Raw genomic sequence first — 23466 nt, forward strand, 5'->3', positions numbered from 1 at the left:
TACGCGCTTAAATCGAACTGCGTCGACCCGAAAGGCTTTGGGTTAACCATAGGATGCGGATTGTGCAATCCTCAGAGAAGGCTTTTACCTGCTTCTCACACTCCTTGGTGACTATAAGAGTGCAAAAGAGCCATATCGGCCCATGTTTTAGTATAGCTCCCATATAAACCGATATCCCTATATGACTTATTGAGCCTCTAGATAGCGCAATTACTTCCCGCCTATAGAGGGCGCAGCTCTTATCCGAATTGACTAAAATTTTGCACGATGATTTCTCCTATGACCTCTAACACAGGTAAAAAATATGGTTTGAATCGGTTCATTACGTGATATAGCTTACAAATAAACCGATCTCCCGATTTTATAGCTCCCATATAAACTGATCTCCTGATTTTATTTCTTGCGCCTCTAGATGGCGCTATTCTTATTCGAATTTTCTGCAATTTTGCAAAGTGACTTTTTCTATGGACTTTAAGATACGTGCTAAATATGGTCTGGATCGGTTCATAAGAGCTCTCATGTATACCGATTTGGCTCCCATGTAAACCGATCTCCCGATTTTATTTCTTACACTATGGTATCTACTATGGTCTCCAACATCCAAGCTAAGTAGGGCCGGAATTAGTTCATAAGCTGACATATAAATCCAATAGCATAGAAATTCTTATCCACTATCCTTTGTTTGCCTATAAAGAGATACCGAGCAAAGAACTTGACAAATGCGATCCATGGTGGAGGGTATATAAGAGTCGGCCCGGCCAAACTCTTGCATAGGGTGCCCCTGTAGACGAGTAGCGTTTTTGGATTACCATTGCAGGGGTTGTGCGTTCGATTCCCTCCAGAAGCTTTGGTCTGTCGCTACCGGGGTATCACAATGGACTTAACAGTGTCCAAGTGAGTATGTAAAGGACTGCCACTCTTAACTAACCCAACCCTAAACTCGTGACGAAATTGAAACTCAGAAGCTCTTGATGTTCTGAGCATGCAAATACAAAGTGATGTCCGTTGCCACTCTTAACTAACCCAACCCTAAACTCTTAACGAAATTGAAACTCAGAAGCTATTGATGTTCTGAGCATGCAAATAAAATGTGATGTCCGTTGGGCATGTATTCGAAGTGTCGAAAGAAGCATTCAAGTGTTTAGGCTTCCTTAAACGGTGTAAGAATTAGTGAAGTAATTGATCTTCTTAACATCTACACCACTTTCATAAGGACGAAAATGGAGTACAACTCACATGTATGGGCTGGAGCTTCAAAATCATCCCTGCAGCTATTGGACCGTATACAGAGGAGAGCGATGGCGTTGATTGGGGACAATGTGGGGTATCCAACTCTATTGCCTCCCTTCATCGTCGTCGCAATGTGGGTTGTTTGGCGCTGTTCTATCGGTACTTTCGTGGTGTGTGTTTGTCTGATATTCGTCTTGTTATTCATGATGTAAGGATGTATGTCAGGGATACTAGACATTCCAGGAACTCACACCCGTTTGTAATTGATTGGCCAGCAGACGGCACAATGTATTATAGAGAGAATTCTTATTTCGCCCGAACCGTTCGTATGTGGAATCGACTTGCGGCTAATGTTTTTCCCATCCACTTTGACATCCAAAGATTTAAGACAAATGGGAATAAGCACTACATCCTCCCCTCCCTCCAATTTCTAATTTCCTCTCTTCAACGCAATGCACTGCATTCAAAGGGGACATCCCCTGGGTGTTGGCTGACTGAATGCTCCCATATAATCCCATTTCCCGCTAAGCCTTCAATTGCTTCTAAAATTTTTTAATTTTTGCCTGGTTTGACAGAAGTTTAGTAATTTGGTAACTTCAATGAACTTCAACTGAGTTCAGTTTGTTTAAATTTAAGTCCATGGTGGTGGGTTCCCGGCAAAACTTTCTTCCTTGTTTCTTACTTTTTTTTTTTTTAGTTATTCTTAATCAATGTTTATTTAATAACTTCAACTTTTAAATAGATGGGCTTTTGTGTTGTCAAAGTCGGAGCCAAAGGATCAAATTTCAATTTCATCTCTGTTTGTGGACACACTGAGAATCGGAAGTTCTTGATAATACTGGCCATTCCCAGGCGTGACTGCATTTGACCAAAACGTTTGCCAATGCAATTGCGTGGACCATCACCGAAACCTAAAAACTCCACAGATTCACGCTGTTTTGCCATTTCAGGATTAAAACGCTCAGGATCGAAAATCTCGGGATTAGGATAGATCTCGGGATCATGATGTATACCCAAAGTGGGTATTATGACGGTAGTGCCATTTTCTATGGTATATTTGGCATAATCGGGAAGAGAGTAGTCCTTAAGAGCACGACGTGTGAGAAATGGTACAATGGGATATTTGCGCAAAGATTCTGTAACAGAAATGGTTGTTGTAGTGGCTTTGAAGTTAAGGCAGTTAAAAATTCACCATACTCACCATTTAAAACTTGATTGAGATAAGGCAAATTCATAACCACTTCATAGGTGATTTCATGATTCTCAAAAGCCGCGCTGATTTCTTCACGTAAACAATCTTGCAGCTCCTGATTCAAGGCCAACTCATACAGAGCATAGGACATGGTGGATGAAGAGGTTTCAAAGCCCGCAATGAAAAATACAAAAACCTGGGCTGCCAACTCTTCAAAACTCAGACCTCCCAAACCGGATTTGTTTTCCGTATCATGTTTCAGCTCCAGCAACAAATTCAAAAAATCATTGGCTTCTATATGGTGTTTTTCCCGATAATCCACCGTCTCTTTGATGACTCTCATAAAGAATTGATGCACATCCTCGGGCAAAATGCGCATATTCAGTTTGCGAGCCAATCTGGGAAAACTGTCTATGAATTGCATTATCAGGCTATTATGTCGAGGCACTTCAATGGATTTTCTTCCCAAAGTCATGAAATCCGTATTGTGCTCCTTCAGGCTGTTGCATTCAATGCCAAAGGCCACACGTCCTATAATGTCGGTGGTAAAGCGGCCCAACAAGTCACGTACCTCGAGCACGGGATCTGCTTGAATGCGTTCAGCTAAAACTTTCATAAATTCTTCAGACACTTTAACTAGTGTGGGATACATGTAACGCATTTTGCCTGAGGTAAAGTTGGGCGATAGTTTATTCCTCATGTTGCGCCATCTTTCACCGTCCATAAAGAATAAATGTCCCGTCAAAGGATCATCTTTTTCATTATAGTACAAGCCGCGGTCGGTAAAGTTGGAGAAGTCCTTAATCAAGACCTGCTTGATGGTGGGGATATCCAAGAGCACTGCAGCAGGACGCTGTCCCAGATATATGCCAGCAAAGGGACCGGTACCCTTGAATTTGCGATAATAGTTGGCCATAATTTCACCAAATCCCAGCTTGGTACGAAATCCTATCATATTGCCAAATAGGATATGGGGTTTCTCATGAGGTATACCCCGGTTTTGCCAATAATTCAAGTTTTTCCTCAAAAAATATATAGCCACTGAGGTGACAGCTATTATGAGATATAGAAAACTTGGGCCGAGTTCCATTTTCAATTTTTATTTTTGAGGGGTGTGTCTATTGCTTTGAAGATTTTCAAGCTAACTAATGTTGGAATTCTGTAACCTTCTGCTTATATTAATTTGCCAGTCGTGTCAGCTATACTATCTCATAAATTATAGCATAATTTGAAGCAAATATTATCTGATAAGCTTGGAAAAGTTTAAATTTGTTCCACTAAATCGCTTGGTCATTTTGGCAAAGTCATTCCAAATGACTTGGCAAAAGTGAACGTGACAAGTGATTTTTGCAGACTTGGAGGAATCATTTTCGATTAAATTTGGTGTACGAAAATAGAAATATATATGTCATTATCACCCAACGCAAGTATCGACAAAGCCATCGTGACGTAGAGGTTAGCATTTTTGCTTGTAACGCCGATCGAATGAGCGTGAATATCACAAAAATTTTTCAGCGGTGGTTATCCCCATAATAAGGCCACATTTGAGAGGTATAAAGAAGGCCCCCATAAAAAGGAAGGCCCCCATAAAAAAAGAAGGCCCCCATAAACAAGAAGGCCCATTATCATTGAGCTCAAACTTTAATCGGACGCCACTCATCCATATGAGAAAAGTATTCCTTATTCCTAAATGGAATGTTCATGAGAAATATCGAAACTTCTTTTGCGGAAATTTAGTAAACTTCATGGAAAACTGACTTGAATACCAAGGATTCCTCCAAACTCTGAATCCATACTTAGCAGACTAAGGGAATGTACTCCCAATCTTTCGACCAGGGACTGGAAGATTGGTAGAAAGTATGAGGCTGATGGCGATCGGAGACATGCAGTATTCGTACTAAACTCCGCCTAGGTTAGGTAAGGTTGAAAATAGGATGCGGACATTAAACCGTCCCATGCCACTATGGACATACACATAAGCCAGTAATCGGCTTGTTGTGCTCTCTAAATACTAAACCAGTAAGGAAAGGCAAAAGTCGGGCGGTGCCGACTATATAATACCCTACACCACCTAGTGCATGTAGTACTTTTTATATGTAGAACTTATCTCGAGATCTAGTCAGACTTTAATTTGGATACCAATTGAAATAGCAATTTAGAGCCTTGTAAGATTTTCCTACCATAGGACAAAAGATTTGGATTTCCAGATCTTTAAAAGGCCATATCGGATAAAAGATTATATGAGAGTTATATCGAAACCTGTGCCAATTTTTAATGACACATACTAGGGCGTCAAATGGTGTTTGATGTCCCAGTATGTGTCATTAAGATGTTACAAAAATTGTGGTTTTTACTGCCATAAAAGTCCATATTGGATGAAATTTACACATTGGAGCTATATCTAAATTAGAACTGATTTTAATGAAATTTTGCTCACGTATTGGAACGTCAATTTAAACGTCTCATATAAAATCGGGCGAAAATTGTGGATTCTACAGCACTAAAAGGCCATATCGGATGAACGATGTATATGGTAGCTATATCTAAATCTAAACCGATTTTTATGAAATTTTGCACACACATGAGGACGTCGAATAAAGCACCTCTTGCCAAATTTTGTAAAGGTCGGACCACAATTGTGGCTTCTACAGCCTTCAAAAGTCAAATCGGATTAAAGATATATATGGGAGCTATATCTAAATCTGAACCGATTTTTAAGAAATTTTGCACATACATTGAGACTTTAAAAAAACGACTCCTCACCTAATTTGGTAAAGATCGGACCAAAATTGTGGCTTCTACAGCCTTAAAAAGTCAAATCGGATGAAAGATATATATGGGAGCTATATCTAAATCTAAACCGATTTTTATGAAATTTTGCACATACATTGAGACTTTACAAAAACGATTCCACACTTAATTTGGTAAAGATCGGACCAAAACTGTGGCTTCTACAGCCTTAAAAATCAAATCGGATGAAAGATATATATGGGAGCTATATCTAAATCTAAACCGATTTTTATGAAATTTTGCACATACATTGAGACTTCACAAAAACGACTCCTCACCTAATTTGGTAAAGATCGGACCACAATTGTGGCTTCTACAGCCTTAAAAATTCAAATCGGATGAAAGATATATATGGAAGCTATATCTAAATCTGAACCGATTTTTGAGAAATTTTGCACATACATTGAGACTTTAAAAAAACGACTCCTCACTTAATTTGGTAAATATCGGACCATAATTGTGGCTTCTACAGCTATAATAGTTCAAATCGGATGAAATATATATATGGGAGCTATATCTAAATCTGAACCGATTTTTATGAAATTTTCCAGATATATTAAGATCAGTAACAAAACAGTCCGTGTCAAATTTTGTGCAGATCGGTTGAAAATTGTAGCTACTACGACCATCTAAGTGCAAATCGGGCGATACTTATATATGGGAGCTATATCTAATTCTGGACCGATTTTTATGAAATTTTGCACACATATGTAGACCTTAGATAAAAAATCCAATGCAAATTTTGTAAAGATCGGACCAAAACTGTGGCTTCTACAGCCATAAAAGTCCATGTCGGATAAAATATATATATGGGAGCTATATCTAAATCTGAAACGATTTTTTTCAAAATCAATAGCGTTTGTCCTTGGGCCAAAAAAGTGACATGTGCTAAATTTCGTGACAAACGGACAACATATAAGACCTGCACTTTGATTACAAGAATAAATGGACTCACAGACGGACAAACGGACATGGCTAAATCAAATCAGAAAGTGATGCTGAGTCGATCGGTATACTTATTAGTGGGTCTCTCCTTCTTAGCGTTGCAAACAAATGCACAAATCTATAATGCCCTGTACAACAGTGGTGGTGCAGGGTATAAAAACAAGTAAGAGCGTGCTAAGTTCGACCGGGCCGAATCTTATATTCCCTCCCCCTTGGATCACATTCGTCGAGTTCTATGCGCGGCAAACAAAGACTATTGAATAAGAACTGTTTTACTATTGGAGCTATATCAAGTTATAGTCCGATTCGGACCATAAATGAATGCTGAACATTGTAGAAGTCATTGTGTAATATTTCAGTACATTCGGATAAGAATTGCGCCTTGTAGGGGCTCAAGAAGCAAAAGCGGGAGATGGGTTTATATGGGAGCTGTATCAAGCTATTCATCGATTCAGACCATATAAGGCACGTATGTAGAAGGTCATGAGAGAAGCCGTTGTACAAAATTTCTGCCAAATCGGATGAGAATTGCGGCCTCTAGAGGCTGAAGAAGTCAAGACCCAAGATCGGTTTATATGGCAACTATATCAAAACATGGACCGATTTGAACCATACTTAGCACAGTTGTTGGAAGTGATACCAAAACATCAGGTGCATAATTTCAGTCAAATCAAGATCAGATCAAGACCGGTTAAAATGGCAGCCATATCAAAACATGGACCGATTTCGCTTACTTACAATCCCAATCGACCTACACTAATAAAAAGTATTTGTGCAAAATTTCAAGCGGCTAGCTTTACTTCGTTGAAAGTTAGCGTGCTTTCGACGGACGGACATGGCTAGATCGAGTTAAAATGACACGGCGATAAAGAATATATATACTTTATGGGGTCTCAGGCGCATATTTCTGGGTGTTACGAACAGAATGACGAAATTAGTATACCTTCATCCTATGGTGGCGGGTATAAAAAAAAACTTTTAAAATACTCGACATATAGCACTCAAGCTGGAGCTCAAGCCCTTCCTGGCATGGTAGTAAGACTTCTCATTACCTGGAATACCATCATGTTCGGAACCCAACTCAACGTTATGCCGTGAACTTGGAGTTAGTTAAGGGACTCTAAACATTCCACCACTCACTTCGAGCCTCAGCCCTTGAGCATCGCCATAATATCCACATAATTTCTAAATTTCGTATATATCGGTGTGGTAGAGTGCAAACTCATTTGGCAGTCTCAGCAGCATAAGGATATATCTCAATTACTTACTTTAATTGGCTATGACAAAACAGTTGTTCCAGTCGAACGTAGAACAGTGTTCCAAGCGCCTCGATTTTCTGCGATCATTTTATAACCTCTGAACACATAGTTTCGAGGTGTCTCCCACCATTTGATCTTGCCATGGTCGTTCCAGTTTGCGTGTACTATCGTGTTTGCCTTCAAAAGACTTCTTTGCTGGATCTTCTTCATGATTTTAAGGGAAGGACCTCGATTACAACCTTATTGCCATAACAAAATCACCATATTTTTGATTTTTTTGCCATGGAATGGTATCAAGATTTTAAACTAATTATTGAACCTTAATAAGCCAAAGCCTTTGAATTGCCATTAACATCTAGTGAAACTTTCAATTTCAGAATTTTTTCTTTTTTATTTTTCTTATAAACTAACTTTATCATATAGCTTCAACTCTTAATAATATAGGATGCAAAGTCTTCAAGCTCTGAGACAGGGGATCAAATTTTAGATTTCTTTCAGTCTGGGGACACACTGAGAAACGGTAATGCTTGATAATATAGGCTAGCCCCAGACGAGATTGCATTTGTCCAAAACGCATACCAATGCAGTTGCGTGGTCCATCTCCGAAGCCCAGAAATTCCACCGATTCACGTTGTTTAACCAACTCGGGAGAGAAACGTTCCGGATCAAATTTTTCAGGATTAGGATACAATTCTGGATCATGGTGTATACCCAAGATGGATACGAAAAAAGTGGTACCCTTTTCCACAGAATATTTGGGATAACCGGGAATTGTGTAATCGTTTAGAGCACGGCGAGTGACAAATGAGCCAATAGGGTATTTTCGCAGAGACTCTGGAATTTGGCAAAGTTGCAAGGAATTTGTGATTTATAATTTATGAAAAAAAAAGTAAAGAAACTCACCACTTAATACTTGATTGAGATAAGGAATCTGCATAACAGTCTCATAGGTTATGGCCTCGTCCTTTTCAAATGCCTGCATGACTTCGTGACGCAAGCGATCCTGAATTTCTGGATTCATAGCCAATTCATAGATGGCATATGCCATGGTCGAGGACGAAGTCTCCAGGCCGGCTATGAAGAAAGCAAAAAGTTGGGCTGCCATCTCTTCGAAAGTTAAACCTCCTAGACCGGACTTGTCTTCCTTGTCGTTCTTAAGCTCTATTAACAAATTCAGGAAATCGTTGGCCTTTACTTGGTTCTGCTCCCTATAGTCCACTGTCTCCTTGATGATTCTCATAAAGAACTGATGCACGTCCTCGGGCAAAACTCTCATACCCAACTTGCGTGCCACTCCGGGAAAACTGTCAATTAAATTCATTATCACACTATGATGACGGGGTACTTCAATGGATTTGCGCCCAAAATTCATAAAATCCGAATTTTTATTCTTCAAGCAATTGCACTCAATGCCAAAGACTACACGACCAATGATGTCGGTGGTGAAACGCCCCAATAGGTCACGTATTTCGAGCACAGGATCTTCCTGAATACGTTCTGCTAAAACTTCAACAAGCTCGTCGGCCACTTTCTGTAGAGTGGGATACATGTATTTCATCTTACCCGAAGTGAAGGTGGGCGAAAGTTTATTCCTCATTCTGCGCCATTTTTGGCCATCCATGAAGAATATATGTCCCGTCAAAGGATCCTCTTTTTCATTGTAGTACAAACCGCGATCGGTGAAGTTGGAGAAGTCCTTGATAAGCACATGCTTAATGGCAGTCTTATCCAAAAGCACTGCAGCCGGACGCAGGCCAATGTATATACCCGCAAAGGGACCGCTTCCTTTGAATTTGTGATAATAGTTGGCCAAGATTTCTCCCACACCCATTTCGCTGCGGGCACCTTTCATATTACCAAACAGCGCATGGGGCTCTTCGTGGGGTATGCCACGTCTCTTCCAGTAGTTAAGGTGTCTTCTTAGGAAAAGTAACACCACAGACGTACATGCTAATACTAAATACAAGACTTGTGTAGTTGGTTCCATATTTGCTAATTGGTTTAATGCTGGACCTTTCTTTTGTGCAGACTAATACTGCAATATGTTTGAAGGCACTTTATATAGAATTGGGTTGGTATTTTTAGCTCAGTATATTAGGTTATCTCCAAATAAGAAAGGCGAACTAATAAACTGATAACCCATAACGAGAATCACCAATTGGAAGTGACGCAATGACTTGCCAAATATTTTTACAAAATAGATGCAAAACGTTGAGAACGAATCATACGCACGCTTCAGTTGGCTGTCAACCATCAAAAGTGGAGGAATAATCATACTCTTATTCTGATTGATATCCATTTGTCATACTAAGGCGATATCGCCAAGTCCGTCCGCTTTGTTATTCGGCTGTAGTAGCAAAGAAGTAAAAGCGTGATAAGTTCAGCCAGGCCGGATCCTATATACCCTCCATCATGGATAGCATTTTAATACCCTCCACCATAGGATGGGGGTATACTAATTTCGTTAGGTCGGTCGGGATTGTATATGGGTCAGATTGGTCCATGTTTTGATATAGCTGCCATATAAACCAATGTTGGGTCTTGACTTGTTGAGCCTCTAGAGGGCGCAATTCTCATCCGATTTGAATGAATTTTTGCAAATTTTTTTTCGGTATCACTTCACTAAGTATGATACAAATCGGTTCATAATCCCATATAGCTGCCATATAAACCGATCTGGGATCTTGATTTCTTGAGCCTCTAAAGGGCGCAATTATTATCCGATTTGGCTGATACCGGGAAAAGAGCTCGACAAATGCGATCCATGATGGAGGGTATATAAGATTCGGCCTGGCCGAACTTAGCACGCTTTTACTTGTTCAATATGTATATAGGCAATATGAAGTTATCGACTGATATTGATCGTACTTGATATGGCTGTTAGAAGTCATAGAAAATACCACCTTCAAAATTTCAGGCAAATCGAGTAAAAATTGCGCCCTCTAGAGGCTCAGAGGATGAAATGGGGAGCTATATCAGGTTATGAACCGATTTAGACTATTTTTGACACGATCCATGCAAAATTTCAGCCAAATCGTATAAGAATTGCGCCCTCTAGAGGCTAAAGATTTCCACAGTTGTTGGAAGTAATAACAAAACACGTCATGCGAAATTTCAGCCAAATCAGGTAAGAATTGCGCCCTCTAGTGGCTCAAGAAGCCAAGATCCAAGATCGATTTAGCTATATCAGGTTATGAACTGATTTTTAACCAGATGAGTTGTTGGAAGTCAAAACAAAACATTTCGTGCAAAATATGAGCCAAATCGGATGAGAATTGCCTCCTCTAAAAGCCTAAGAAGTCAAGATCCCGGATCGGTTTATATGACAGCTATATCAGGTTATAGACCGATTTCAACTATACGTATTACAGTTGTTGAAAGTCATAACAAAACACCTCATGCGAAATTTCAGCAAAATCGGATAAGAATTGCACCCTCTAGAGTCGCAAGAAGTTAGGACCCAAGATCGGTTTATATGGCAGCTATATCAAAACATGGACCGATATGGCCCATTTACAATACCAACCGACCTACACTAATAAAAAGTATTTGTGCAAAATTTTAACTACTAGCTTTACTCCTTCGGTAGTTAGCGTGCTTTCGACAGACAGACGGACGGACGGACACGGCTAGATCGACTTAAAATGCCATGACGATCAAGAATATATTTATATACTTTATGGGGTCATAGATGCCTATTTCGAGGTGTTACAAACGGAATGACGAAATAAGTATACCCCCATTCTATGATGGAGGGTATACAAATGCATATGAATCAAAAATATTAGCTTTGATGATAATGGTTTTTTTTTGTGTTTATTTATACTCTTAGTTATAAATAAAATGTATTTATTTGCATATTATACAAAGTTATTGATCTTTAATCTTGTTTTAAGTAGGCATCAATATAAAACGAAAATTGCATACCTCTAGTTCAACTGTTCCTTAAATAACCTTAATATTGTGGTAACTGATAAAGGAAGCACCATTAACCCATTTACGGCAAACCCTCGAATTTGATGAACACACACAGAATGTGTTCTATAGTCTCTTCTTCTTCGATGACCTCACAGCTTCTGCAAAAGTGGCATACTGGCTGCCTTCAGTCTGTCAGCATGTTTTCGTATTAGACAGTGACCCATCATGACGGACACAATGACTGAGACGTCTGTTCTAGCCAGTGACAGCAAAGCGGTAGACCTCTTCAAGTATAGATACTTCCACATAGTTTTGGAATGTTCACAGCCGCCTCTCTTCGACCATCTTTGATCCGTTGTCCTTCGGCCCTGGCCCTTCAGCCCAGCCCTCTATACGACGACAAGCCCTGTGTAGAGGGTTTGTCGGGTCCCGTTTCGTTGCCTCGATTGTGGCAGGGGGATTTTCAGTCTCCTGCAATCCGCCAGACCTTAGCGATGTGGTCGATAGTTCCTCAGACAAGTGATCAGCAACAACTGCTGGGTCGTCTCCTGATTGCCCAACATCGCTTCTATAGACCTTCAGTCTCAACTTGTTGATTCCGTAGGATACAAATCCTTCAGACTCATTGAGGTCTAGGAGACAACCGGAGTTTAGTACGAATACTGTATGTCTCCGGTCATCATCAGCCTCATCCAGTTGGTGATTGAAATATTGGTATTACATTCCCTTAGTCTTCCAAATATGAATTCATGATCTAAGGGAATCCTTGATATCCAAGCATGCGCCATTGGTCGAGAGGAAACATCTTCCTTCTTGACTAAAGTTAGGTTAGGTTAGGTGAGGTTAATTTGAAAAGAGAGTGCAGATATTAATCCGCCCCAAGCCACTATGGACATACACCTAAGCCAGTAATCGGCTAGTTGTGCTCTTTAAATACAAAAATTAACCTCGAAAAAGAAAATCTAAATTAGGAATTCCGTGCTACTTACAAAATCCTTTATTATATTCCATGCCACTCCCCTAAGCTGGTTCATGTCTGGTATAGAGGCCCCACCTAAGTGCCGGTATCTGTTAGATGCTAAAGCCGGGCATTGACAAAGGAAATGCTCCAATGTCTCATCATCTTCCCCGCATGTCCTACACATGCTATCATTTGCCGCATCGATTTTACAAAAGTGAGCTCGTAGTCCTATGTCCCGTCATGATACTAATAGCTATACTGACCTCCTTCTCGCTTCCTTTCAGTAATAGCATCGTCTTCTCAAGATCTGGATCCCCGCATAGGATTTTCGCCGTCCTTCCGACCGTTTTGCTGTTCCACAGTGTTGCATGCGCATTCGTCGCCTATTCCCTTAACTCGGACCGCATCGACCCGAAAGGCTTCGGGTTACTATCTTACTTACTCACTTACTTTAATTGGCTATGACAGAATATTTGTTCCACTAGCCGAACGTAGAATAGCCTTCCCAGGCCCTTGTGGGCGTGGATCTCATCTCTTCGCCTATGCCAAGACAACATGTTCTCTGAACCTGTTGTATGGTCCTTATGTTGCACTTTTTCTCCATAGTAGTCCACCAAACTAATGAGGCGTAAGTAAGTATTGGTCTAATCACGCTGTTGTAGAGCCAGTGGACTATCCTAGGATTCAGGCCCCATTTCTACATAGTGCCCAACATCTGTAAGCCTTCTCAGTACTCCCCTGAATTTGACACTTCCAATTCAGTTTCCCGTACAAGATCACACCTAAGTATTTGACCTTGTCAGATATCAAAATCTTCTTATTGAGGAAACGTGGTGCTTTAAATTGCCCCACCTTCGTCTTCCTCGTGAACAGGCATATTTCAGTCTTCCCTAGGTTAACATTGAGACCTCTGGGTCTAGCAGTTTTAGATACAAACTTCTCTTGTGTAAGTTTCAAGTCTAACTAAATCTTTATTTCAAATTTTCCTTAACGCTAGCTTAATAAATAAATGTTTACAATTAGCTGATGAATTCTTCATAGTATTTGTTTACATTATGGCTCGCTATGGGTGGTCAAATGATATTTGCATTGATCTCTGTTTCTCTGTGGCTGGTTGGGGTAAATGGATTTTGTATATACAAAATCCATTTGCGACAATTTCGTTGATCATGGATTTTTGCTAATGCTGCAAAAATCCATAGTCATAATGAATTAAAATTCTGCGGACAGCGTGGGTGGCCCTGTAACTCCCCCAACGCTTGTTTCGGGCTCCGTCCTCGGAGTCGATGATAGATTTAACTTAAATCTTTTTACACTTTGATATGAAATAAGTATAATTATAATTGATATTAACAAATACAGACATGTATAATGGTAATTTGACACTTTTTGATGTTTTTCAATTTTGTTTCTATTTTGGACATTTTTTGTGTCCAATATTTCCATAGTAAGTTCTTCTTTGGTTGTATTTGTAAATGGTATAGCTTTAATAAACTCAGGGTTTAAATAATGGTGTTTAATAGTGTTTTCGACATTTGTAAAAGATTGATTTTTAAGGTATAAAGTACAATTTTTGTATTTAATCCATTTTGTTCCTTCTACAAAAATATTATGACCACAAGTAGTTTTCATTTTGGTTTTATGAAATTTCTGTATTACAATAGAGCCTGGCGTTATAATTTTTATTGTTTCTTCTGCTTTTTTCTTAATTCTAATGCAATTTTTTATTATGGATTTTGTAAAAATATCGATAATACATTCATCATTTAATTTTACAAGATTGCTTGCTTTTTCCGATTTCTCATTAAATTCGTAAACAATACCGTCTTTTAACAATATTTCTTTGTGCTTAAAACTAATTGTTTCATTTTTATCATCCAAAATTTCAAAAAGACGATATTTTTCATATTTTTCTTTTCCGTATTTAGGAATTAATAGAGTAAATATAATAATATTATGCTTATATAGTAATGACACTAAATCAATATTTTTAAATTCTTCGTCAGATTCTATCAGTTTTGTTTCTTGGTCTGTCAAAATATTTCTTGTGAGGATACCTAATCGGCTGGTCAAAATAACGTCCTCTATTGTGTCGATAAAATGAAGTAAAGAATTAATGTCATTGTGTATTTGAAAACATACTTTCAAATAGTAATAATGTTCCCTAATCTGAGTATTTAATACAAGACTTTTTATTTGGCTGGAAATATATCTTTCAATATTCAAAATATTTTTGTTTAGAATTTCTATCTGTTCCTGTAATTCCTTGTTTATTTTAATTTGTTTGTTATTTTCATTAATAAGTTCGGTATTTTCTGTATCTAAATTATGTAATGCATTATAGATTGCTTTTTCATCCTCACTGTCCATGGTTCCTGCAATAACTTTTAATGTTTTCCCTAATAAGTCAATTAATCCTCTTTTATTTCTTATTTTTGGTGTTAAAGCTTTAAGTTTTGTATCCAGTTCCCTAAAATTCCTAAGCAACGTCCTATGTATATAGTCATTTTTTGTGTCACTTGGTAGCGTTTCATTTAACATCTTAATATTAACTTCTATTTGGTTTCTAGCAACTTCTAGTTCTGTTATATTAATTATGTGTAATACTTTCATATTATACTCAATAAGCCGCACTTCATCCACTTTGATTGGTAAATAACCATTGTTGTTGTCCAAATCGATTATTTCGATATTCTCCGCATGAATTCCATATATCAAAATTATTAGTACCAACAAAGTTGTCATTGTGATCTAATAGAATATAAGATCAAGGAAGACCAATTTAGACAATTATGATAATTATTTGTTATTTAGATATATATATATATATATATATATGTATAAAATTAATGCAGTAATCTTTAAAATTCGATTTTATGCTCCTGTATTGTTGCTACTAATTATTTCGTTTAACAGCATTACCCCTTCTAGTGGTTTGTTGCACTGGGAATCTTACGTTCTGTGCGTTTTGGAATTTCTTTTTCTTTTTAACATGTGTTTTATAATAAATTTGTTTTGAATTTTGGTCTTTTAAATGAGAGTCGTCAATTTTCCTTCCTTCTATTTTCCTGAATTTCTGATAATTTTTGCCTCCTCTAGTCTTTTTGATATAATTGATGCCGTCTTCTAGAATTTTTTCTCCTATCCTTGATTCATTCAGTTTATTAATTACTTGTTCCTTTTTCTTTAGCATCCTATCATATATATCCGGGTATTGAGATTCATTAATCTTCCCTTGAATAAAATCAATTGGTTTTATATTTGTTGTACTATGTATAGTATGGTTGTAGAAACCATTTATTTGAATCATCTGTTCTTCTATAGAAATGTCAATTTTGCTTTGCTTGAGAATTCTTAAATGTTCATTGATAGTATTATGTAGCCTTTCAATATCGCTATTGCTATTATGATTTAAACTTGATGTAAAGTTAATTTCAATATTCTTTTCTTTTAAGAACTCCATCATTCCATGTGATTTCATTCCGAGTTCGTTATCTGTTACAATTTTTTCAATATTTCCATAAGAGCTTAAATATCTTAAGATGCATTTCCTAAATTCGGGGTCTGATCTATTGGTAACACGAGTTATAAGTGCTACTTTACTAAATTTGTCTATCATGGTAACAAATATACTTTTATTTATGGAATAAAATACATCCATATGGATAATTTCATGTGGTCTTCTAGGGGTTTCAGATATTTTATAAGGAACTAGATCTGGATTCCTTTCGTATTTTGACAGCATACAAACTTCACAATTGTTTATAAATTCCGATACTTTCTTATACAAATATGGGTAATAATATTTATCTTTAATTTCTTTGTAGTTTTCATTGCATCCTCTATGGTTATTTTTCAAATGTTCATTAGAGATTATCTCTTCTAAATACTCCTCGTCGAGGATATCAATTAATTTCTTGAGACATCTGACAATTTTTAGATTACTATAATCTTTAAATAAGATTGATTTTAATTTATTAAATATGTCATCATCTACAAATAGTGCGTTTGTTTTTTCGTGATCAAAATGATTTTCTATAATTGTTTTCAGGAAATCATCGTCAAATTCCTTTGCCTTTATTACTTTTCTTTTGTGGTTATGTATGACTGAGTTTCTAATTGATACAGCGCCTGATATTATTTTTTGAAATATAACTTGATTGTCATAAATATTTATTGGTTTTTGCAATTCCTTAATTGAATTTAGATTTTCATTATTGTTAAAATTTTGATTTGATGATATGGTATTATTAATTTCAATTCTACTAAGACAGTCTGCCACCTTATTTAGGTGTCCTTCTTTATAGTTTATTTCATAATCATACTCTCCTATTTGAAGTCTCCACCGCATTAATTTCGAATTTGGCTCTTTTAAGTTATTTAACCATATTAGTGGTTTGTGGTCAGTAAAAAGTTTAATTTTCCTGCCATAGACATATGGCCTAAATTGTTTTAAACACCATACAATTCCAAGACATTCTTTCTCAATGGTGGAATAGTTTATTTCGTGTTCATTCAAAGTTCGAGATACGTATGCAATCGGTTTATCGTTCTGCGATAGAACTCCTCCAATAGCAACATTGCTCGCATCCGTAGTAATTTCAAAAGGTAAACTGAAGTCGGGATAAACTAATATTGGAGCATGAACCAACTTTTCCTTCAAAATGTTAAATGCATCGATGTAATTTATATCTTTTATATCTAAAATCGAGTCCTTTTTCAAGTATTTAGTCATGGGTTTAGTAATGTGTGCATAATTTTTTATGAATCTTCTATAATAGCCCGTCATTCCCAAGAATCTTTTTATTTCCTTTTCAGTTCTAGGAATTTGTAATTTTCTTATAACTTCAATTTTAGCTTGGTTCGGGGACACGCCTTCTTCATTTACTGTATGACCCAAAAATTCGACTTCTTTCCTGAAAAATTCACATTTATCTAATTGAATTTTGAGCCTTGCATTTCTTAATTTGTTAAGCACTGATTTCAAATTTTTTACATGTTCTTCTAGTCCATTGGAAAATACAATAATATCATCCATATAAACCATACACTCCCTTTTCGAAACATTTTCCCTTAAAATATTATCTACCAATCGTTGAAAAGTGCTCGGTGCATTTTTCAACCCGAATGGCATTCTATTAAATTCATAATGGCCGTTATCTACTGAAAATGCAGTTTTTTGTCTGTCCTTTTCATGGACTTCGATTTGGTGAAAACCGCTTTTGAGGTCAAGAATAGAAAAATAATTCGATTTTCCTAACTTGTCTAATATATCTGTTATATTTGGAATCGGATAATTATCCTCAATGGTTTTATCATTTAATTTTCGATAGTCAATGACTAATCTAAATTTCTTCATGCCCGATGCATCTGATTTCTTTGGTACAACCCAAACAGGACTGTTGTATGGACTACTGCTCGGTGCAATAATTCCATTACTTAACATTTCCAAAATCTGTTTTTGGATTTCATCTTTGTATATATAAGGGTACCGATAAATTTTACTTCTTATTGGTATTTCATCAGTGGTATCTATAGTATGCTTAATTTCGTGGGTAAAAGTCAATTTTCCATTATCAGAAAGTAAAACCTTAAAATCCCTAATTAGTTTCTCCAATTCTAATCTCTCCTTAGAATTAAGGTGTTCGGTTCTAATTTTCTTTAGAACTGAATCAACATCTATAATTTCGCTATTGATTTTTCCACTAATATCATTAATATTATGAATTTCCGAAATTTCTTCATACGTCAAAATCACTCCTGTATCTAAAACAATAGGTTTATTTGATTTATTATTAATCTTTACACACACTTCTCCATTTTCACATTTATAAAGACCTTCATTGAGAATTATTCCATTACCCTGCATAATATTATTAATTAATACGTCTCCATTTTCTAAAGGAAGACATATTTTACAATCTTGCTCTCCCGGTGGAATAGTTATCTTTACTTTCGTCGTTATTTTCTCAGAAAGTAATGGCAGTTTTGAACCATTTAGAAGTAAATACATCCCTTCGTAATTTATAATCGCTTTATTTTTCAATAAAATGTCGTTGCCTATTAATCCTTCAAAATTATTATTAAAATTGTAAACATAAAATTCAAACATTTGATTTGGCAAATTAAATTCCCTGAAAGCCTTCACCACGGCTTTATGTGTAACTATATGTGAATTTTTTAAAGCTAACATTTCCTTTGGTCCTTTTAATTGTACTATTTTACTTTGATGAAAAACATTTGGATTCACTAAGGAGTTTGTGGCTCCTGTATCAATCAAAAATTTGCACTTGTTAATTACTATGTAGGTGAGTTCATTGGAGCTGTCTGACAAAAATTTCCAATATCCATTGGTGTTGGTCTATCACTATCATTTATTGGCTGATTAGTTGAATCACTGCTAACGGTGTTATTTTGAAACGGGTTGTTTCGATTATTACTATCATTCTGTCTCGGAATATAATTTTGATATTGATCCTGATATCTGGTATAATTTTGATTCTGATGTTGATTTTGTCTGTGTCTTTGATTTTGATATTTATAGTTTTGATTTTTATTAAAGTTCGTATTTTGATTCACGCTTTTATTTCTATTGTCATGAGTAGAATTTGTTTCGTTTTTATTTGGAATTGGATTAGGATTATAGAAAGCATAATTCGTATCGTAAAGTATTTTCATCGCATTCTCGATATTATTTGGATTTCTACAAATTATAATGGAACGCATTGGTTCAATTAATTTGTTTTTAAATACGTCCAATGCTACCCTTTTATTAGCTGCAATGAGAGCATTGTAGCCCGCTTCGTTTTGATGTAATGATCGAGTTTTCATGTTAAGTCTTCTGAGATAAGTTATTATCTCGTCATAAAAATTCTTTGCATTAGTTTTAAATTTAACTGATCTTAATTTATCATATAACTGTTCATCTGTTAATCTATCGCCAAAGTTGTTAATAAGGGTTTCTTTTAGCTCTGTCCATCTTGTAAGGTGATTGTTTATTTCGGAAATGTCCTTAGCCGGTCCACTTAGTTTTGACTTAATTATGTCTAAAAATATTCCCTTCGACAAGTCATCATAGGTTTCTAAAATTTGCGTAATTCTGTCAACTAAGTCAATAAAGGTGTAGAGTTCGCTAAAACTACCGTTATAAACCGGTAATTTTGATAAATACTTTATAGGGTCAACCGTGACTGCGTTAAGTGCCATTTTACTATTATTTAAATTTTTTTTGTCTAAATTAAAACTTTTTTCTTTGCTGATTTTTTTTTTATCAGAAACAATTTTTTTTTTAGCGTAAAATTTTCACAATTTTTTTTTCACAATTTCTTAATATTCACTATTATTTTCTTATTAGTTACCATAAATTAGAGTTATCAGAAACAATTTTTTTTTTTTTTTAGCGTAAATTTTTCACAATTTTTTTTTCACAATTTCTTAATATTCAATATTATTTTCTTATTAGTTACCATAAATTAGAGCTGGTATGTTTCTCCCTCTTTCTTCCTTTATCCGTCGTATGGTTTTTCCTGCTGCCCGGACAAAACCTTTTCCTGGATTCCGAAAGTAAATCCTTTTCGAGGATTTATGTTTTCATCCTTTTTCTTCCTTTATCCGTCGTATGGTTTTTCCTGTTGCCCGGACAAAACCTTTTCCTGGATTCCGAAAGTAAATCCTTTTCGAGGATTTATGTTTTCATCCTTTTCCTGGATGGTGTTGAGTCGTGGATACCTTGTAGGATCCTACCGACTGCGCCAGTTTTAGATACAAACTTCTCTTGTGTAAGTTTCAAGTCTAACTAAATCTTTATTTCAAATTTTCCTTAACGCTAGCTTAATAAATAAATGTTTACAATTAGCTGATGAATTCTTCATAGTATTTGTTTACATTATGGCTCGCTATGGGTGGTCAAATGATATTTGCATTGATCTCTGTTTCTCTGTGGCTGGTTGGGGTAAATGGATTTTGTATATACAAAATCCATTTGCGACAATTTCGTTGATCATGGATTTTTGCTAATGCTGCAAAAATCCATAGTCATAATGAATTAAAATTCTGCGGACAGCGTGGGTGGCCCTGTAACTTCTAGCCCGGCCATATGCCATATGCAAGACCCTTCCGGCCCTTCTGCATAGCTGGTTCGTATCCTTACCCTTCAAAAGTATTATAACATCGTCTGTGTAGCAGAGGGGTTCAAATCCCTCCTCTGTCAGTATCCGTAATAGGTCATTTATAGTGGTCACCCATAGGAGAGGCGATAAAATGCCCCATTGTGGCGTGCCTTGTGCCATACTCTCGCTTATATTTATGCCACGGGAAACACAATTTATCCACCTGTTCCTTAGCATATGGTTTATCCTGTCTCTAAGGGCCGGGTTCACCCGGTACTGGTCTAAGGATTGGATCAGTGAGTCGGTCCGCACATTGTTAAAAGGCCCCATGATATCAATGCATGCCGCCAGGGTGTAGGTTTGGGCATCAAAGGATTTTTCTTTTTTATGCACAACCTCGTGAAGGGCAGACCCCACTGACCTTCCCTTGACATAGGCATGCTGTTTGTATTTGAGCAGTTCGCTGGATGTCATACTCTTTATCATGGTGTCCACAGTACGTCCATGGTTTTGAGTAGAAAGGACATGAGGGTTATAGGTCTGTAGGCCTTTGGTGCCTAAGTTAGGATATCATGTAAAAATTTTTTAAAAAGTTTTTGACTCTTTGACGGTATAATCAGCATTTTGCTGTCCAAAAACAGCAGAAAATGTTTGCTATATTAGCAAAATATTATTGCTGTCTCATTCTTAGCAGAATTTTGGTAGCTGCAACAAACTTTTTTGCTGTTTCTGTGTGTGTTTAGGGGTCTAACACATAGATCGGACTATATTTGTATATGGCCACCATTAAGGCCAATATTTTGTGTTACCATCTTGAACAGTTAAATGTTTCGGATCATTTCACCTCCGTACAGAGTTTGCTCCAATTTAGACCATATTTCGATATAGCTGCTATGGGTTCATAAGTGTTCATGTTTCACTGGTTTATGACGAAAGGTGGGGTGGTAGGTTTCCCAAGTTCGACCCAGCCAAACTTCGCTCTTTTGCTAGTTTTACAAAACATTTCTGCTAAGTAATTATATTAAAAAGTCTATATTTTCCTAAATTTAACTTATCCTAAACCTTACTTTAACTAGTCTTAGGCCTATAGTGCTTCAACATTTAGGTATATGGGATTTCCCGGAAGTAGAGCCAATGGTTTGACGGCATAACTCAAAGGAATTTCAGTCTTGGGACAAACTGTAAAACGAAAGTTGCGTATGGCACATGCTAAACCCAATCGAGATTGCATTTTGGCAAAACGCATGCCAATACAATTGCGTGGACCATCACCGAATGGTAACCATTCCATAGGATCACGTTGTTTGACTAAATCAGGAAGAAAACGATCAGGATCAAATTCCTGGGGATTGGCATAGAATTCGACATCATGTTGAATGCCCAGAACTGGTATAAAAATGGGAATACCCTTTTTGATAACATATTTAGGATTGCCAGGTACCGCATAGTCGTTCAAGGCTTGGCGAAATAGAACTGGCACTAGGGGATATTTTCGTAGAGTTTCTGCAAATGTTTAATGAAATTAAATGAAACTGTGGTGAATCAAGGCCATATAGCCACAAACCTGCTAACACTTGATCCATAAAAGTCAAACTCATAATTGTCTCATATGGAATAGCTGCGGATCCTTGGTGCTTCTCAAAAGCCTCATTCACCTCATCACGTAAACGTTGTTGCAAATCCTGATTCTGGGCCAATTCATAGAGGGCATAGGCCATGGTTGTGGCCGAGGTCTCAAAGCCAGCCAAAAAGAAGACAAAAACCTGGGCGGCCAGTTCCTCAATAGTCATGCCACCCAAACCGGATTTATCCTCGCTATTATTCTTCAGCTCAATTAGAATGTTGAGAAAGTCATTCCTTTGTATGTTATTCATCTCCCGGTATTTGACGGTGTCCTTTATGGTTGCCATAAAAAATTGATGCACATCCTCGGGTATTATCCGCATGCCCAGCAGTCGCGATAGACGAGGAAAACTATCTATTAAACCCATTACAAGGGCATTGTGACGTGGCTGCTCCACTGATTTTCTACCCAACTGTAGAAATTTATCCTCTTCATTTTTCAGACTATTGCATTCAATGCCAAATGCCACACTGCCAATAATATCAACGGTGTAGCGAGCCAGCAGACTACGAATTTCCACCAAGGGATTCTCCAGCACCTTGCTGGCCATAGTGGCCACAAAAGAATCGGATACTTTCAGCAGAGTGGGGTACATGTACTTCATTTTGCCCGAGGTAAAGGTGGGCGATAATTTATTACGCATGCTGCGCCATCTATCGCCATCCACCAAAAATAAATGGCCCGTTAGGGGATCTGACTCCTGATTGTAGTACAAACCACGATCGGTAAATTGTGTAAAGTCCTTGATTAGTATGCGCTTGATGAGCTCCTTGTCCAATACCACAGCTCCAGGACGTTGACCCACAAAGATGCCAGCAAAAGGTCCCGAACCCTTAAACTTGGCGTAGTATCGTGTCAAAATTTCACCAAAGGATAATTTGGTGCGAAGACCACTCATATTGCCAAACAAAGCATGAGGCTCCTCATGGGGTATTCCCAAGTCCTTCCAGTAATTCAGATTTTTTTTGAGCACAAAAATAATCCCGAAGATGAGAGTTATAAGGATATACCATAGACTTGTGGTCAATTCCATTTCTCGGTCAATCTGTTGCTCTACTAGCTAATGATCTTGACAAAGTGTTGATTGATTATGAGTTAAAAGCAATACATTGGATCGAATTTATATATACGCAGTAATCTTACTATGTTCACCTATGATGACTTGACAAAAAAAAAAATTCCAATGTACTACACTCACTTATATATCTCCTTGATAAGAACGAATCTGCGCATGAAAAGTAAGTAAAAAGGTTATTGTCATTGGGCCCAAAATTCTTACTTCCGACAACAAAAATTACATTTCTACTGTTTAATGTATTGGCGGAGGGGGTGGAGTGTGTTCAGACTTTGGGGAGCAGAGAAATACAAGAGAAGGCGAGCGTGAGACAAGTTACATTGATAGACAACCACTTACAGAAAGATAATTTAGGTAGGAGAGA

At 37.1% G+C, this 23466-nt stretch overlaps 3 protein-coding genes across 3 annotated transcripts; all 3 read right to left on the reverse strand.

Annotated features, from left to right (window-relative positions):
- Positions 1–1944: 1944 nt before the first annotated feature.
- Positions 1945–3521, reverse strand: LOC112806049 (Cytochrome P450-6a2-like). Its single transcript, NM_001365018.1, is given in 2 exon segments — positions 1945–2366; positions 2432–3521. Coding segments are annotated over 2 exon segments (1503 nt in total). The 5' UTR covers positions 3513–3521.
- Positions 3522–7831: 4310 nt separating this feature from the next.
- On the reverse strand, positions 7832–9442 carry LOC106090392 (cytochrome P450 6A2-like). The gene is given in 2 exon segments (NM_001365011.1): positions 7832–8250; positions 8320–9442. Coding segments are annotated over 2 exon segments (1503 nt in total). The 5' UTR covers positions 9404–9442.
- An 11977-nt stretch (positions 9443–21419) lies between these two features.
- LOC106090397 (cytochrome P450 6A1) lies at positions 21420–23135 on the reverse strand. The gene is made up of 2 exons (XM_013256562.2): positions 21968–23135; positions 21420–21906 (listed from the first exon to the last, which is right to left on the reverse strand). The coding sequence occupies exons 1-2, from the start codon at positions 23058–23060 to the stop codon at positions 21488–21490; spliced, it is 1512 nt and encodes a 503-aa protein (XP_013112016.2). The 5' UTR covers positions 23061–23135; the 3' UTR covers positions 21420–21487.
- Between the last annotated feature and the right edge of the window lie 331 nt (positions 23136–23466).

Source organism: Stomoxys calcitrans, chromosome 5 (assembly GCF_963082655.1).
Source record: "Stomoxys calcitrans chromosome 5, idStoCalc2.1, whole genome shotgun sequence".
Classification (NCBI taxonomy): Eukaryota; Metazoa; Arthropoda; class Insecta; order Diptera; family Muscidae; genus Stomoxys; species Stomoxys calcitrans.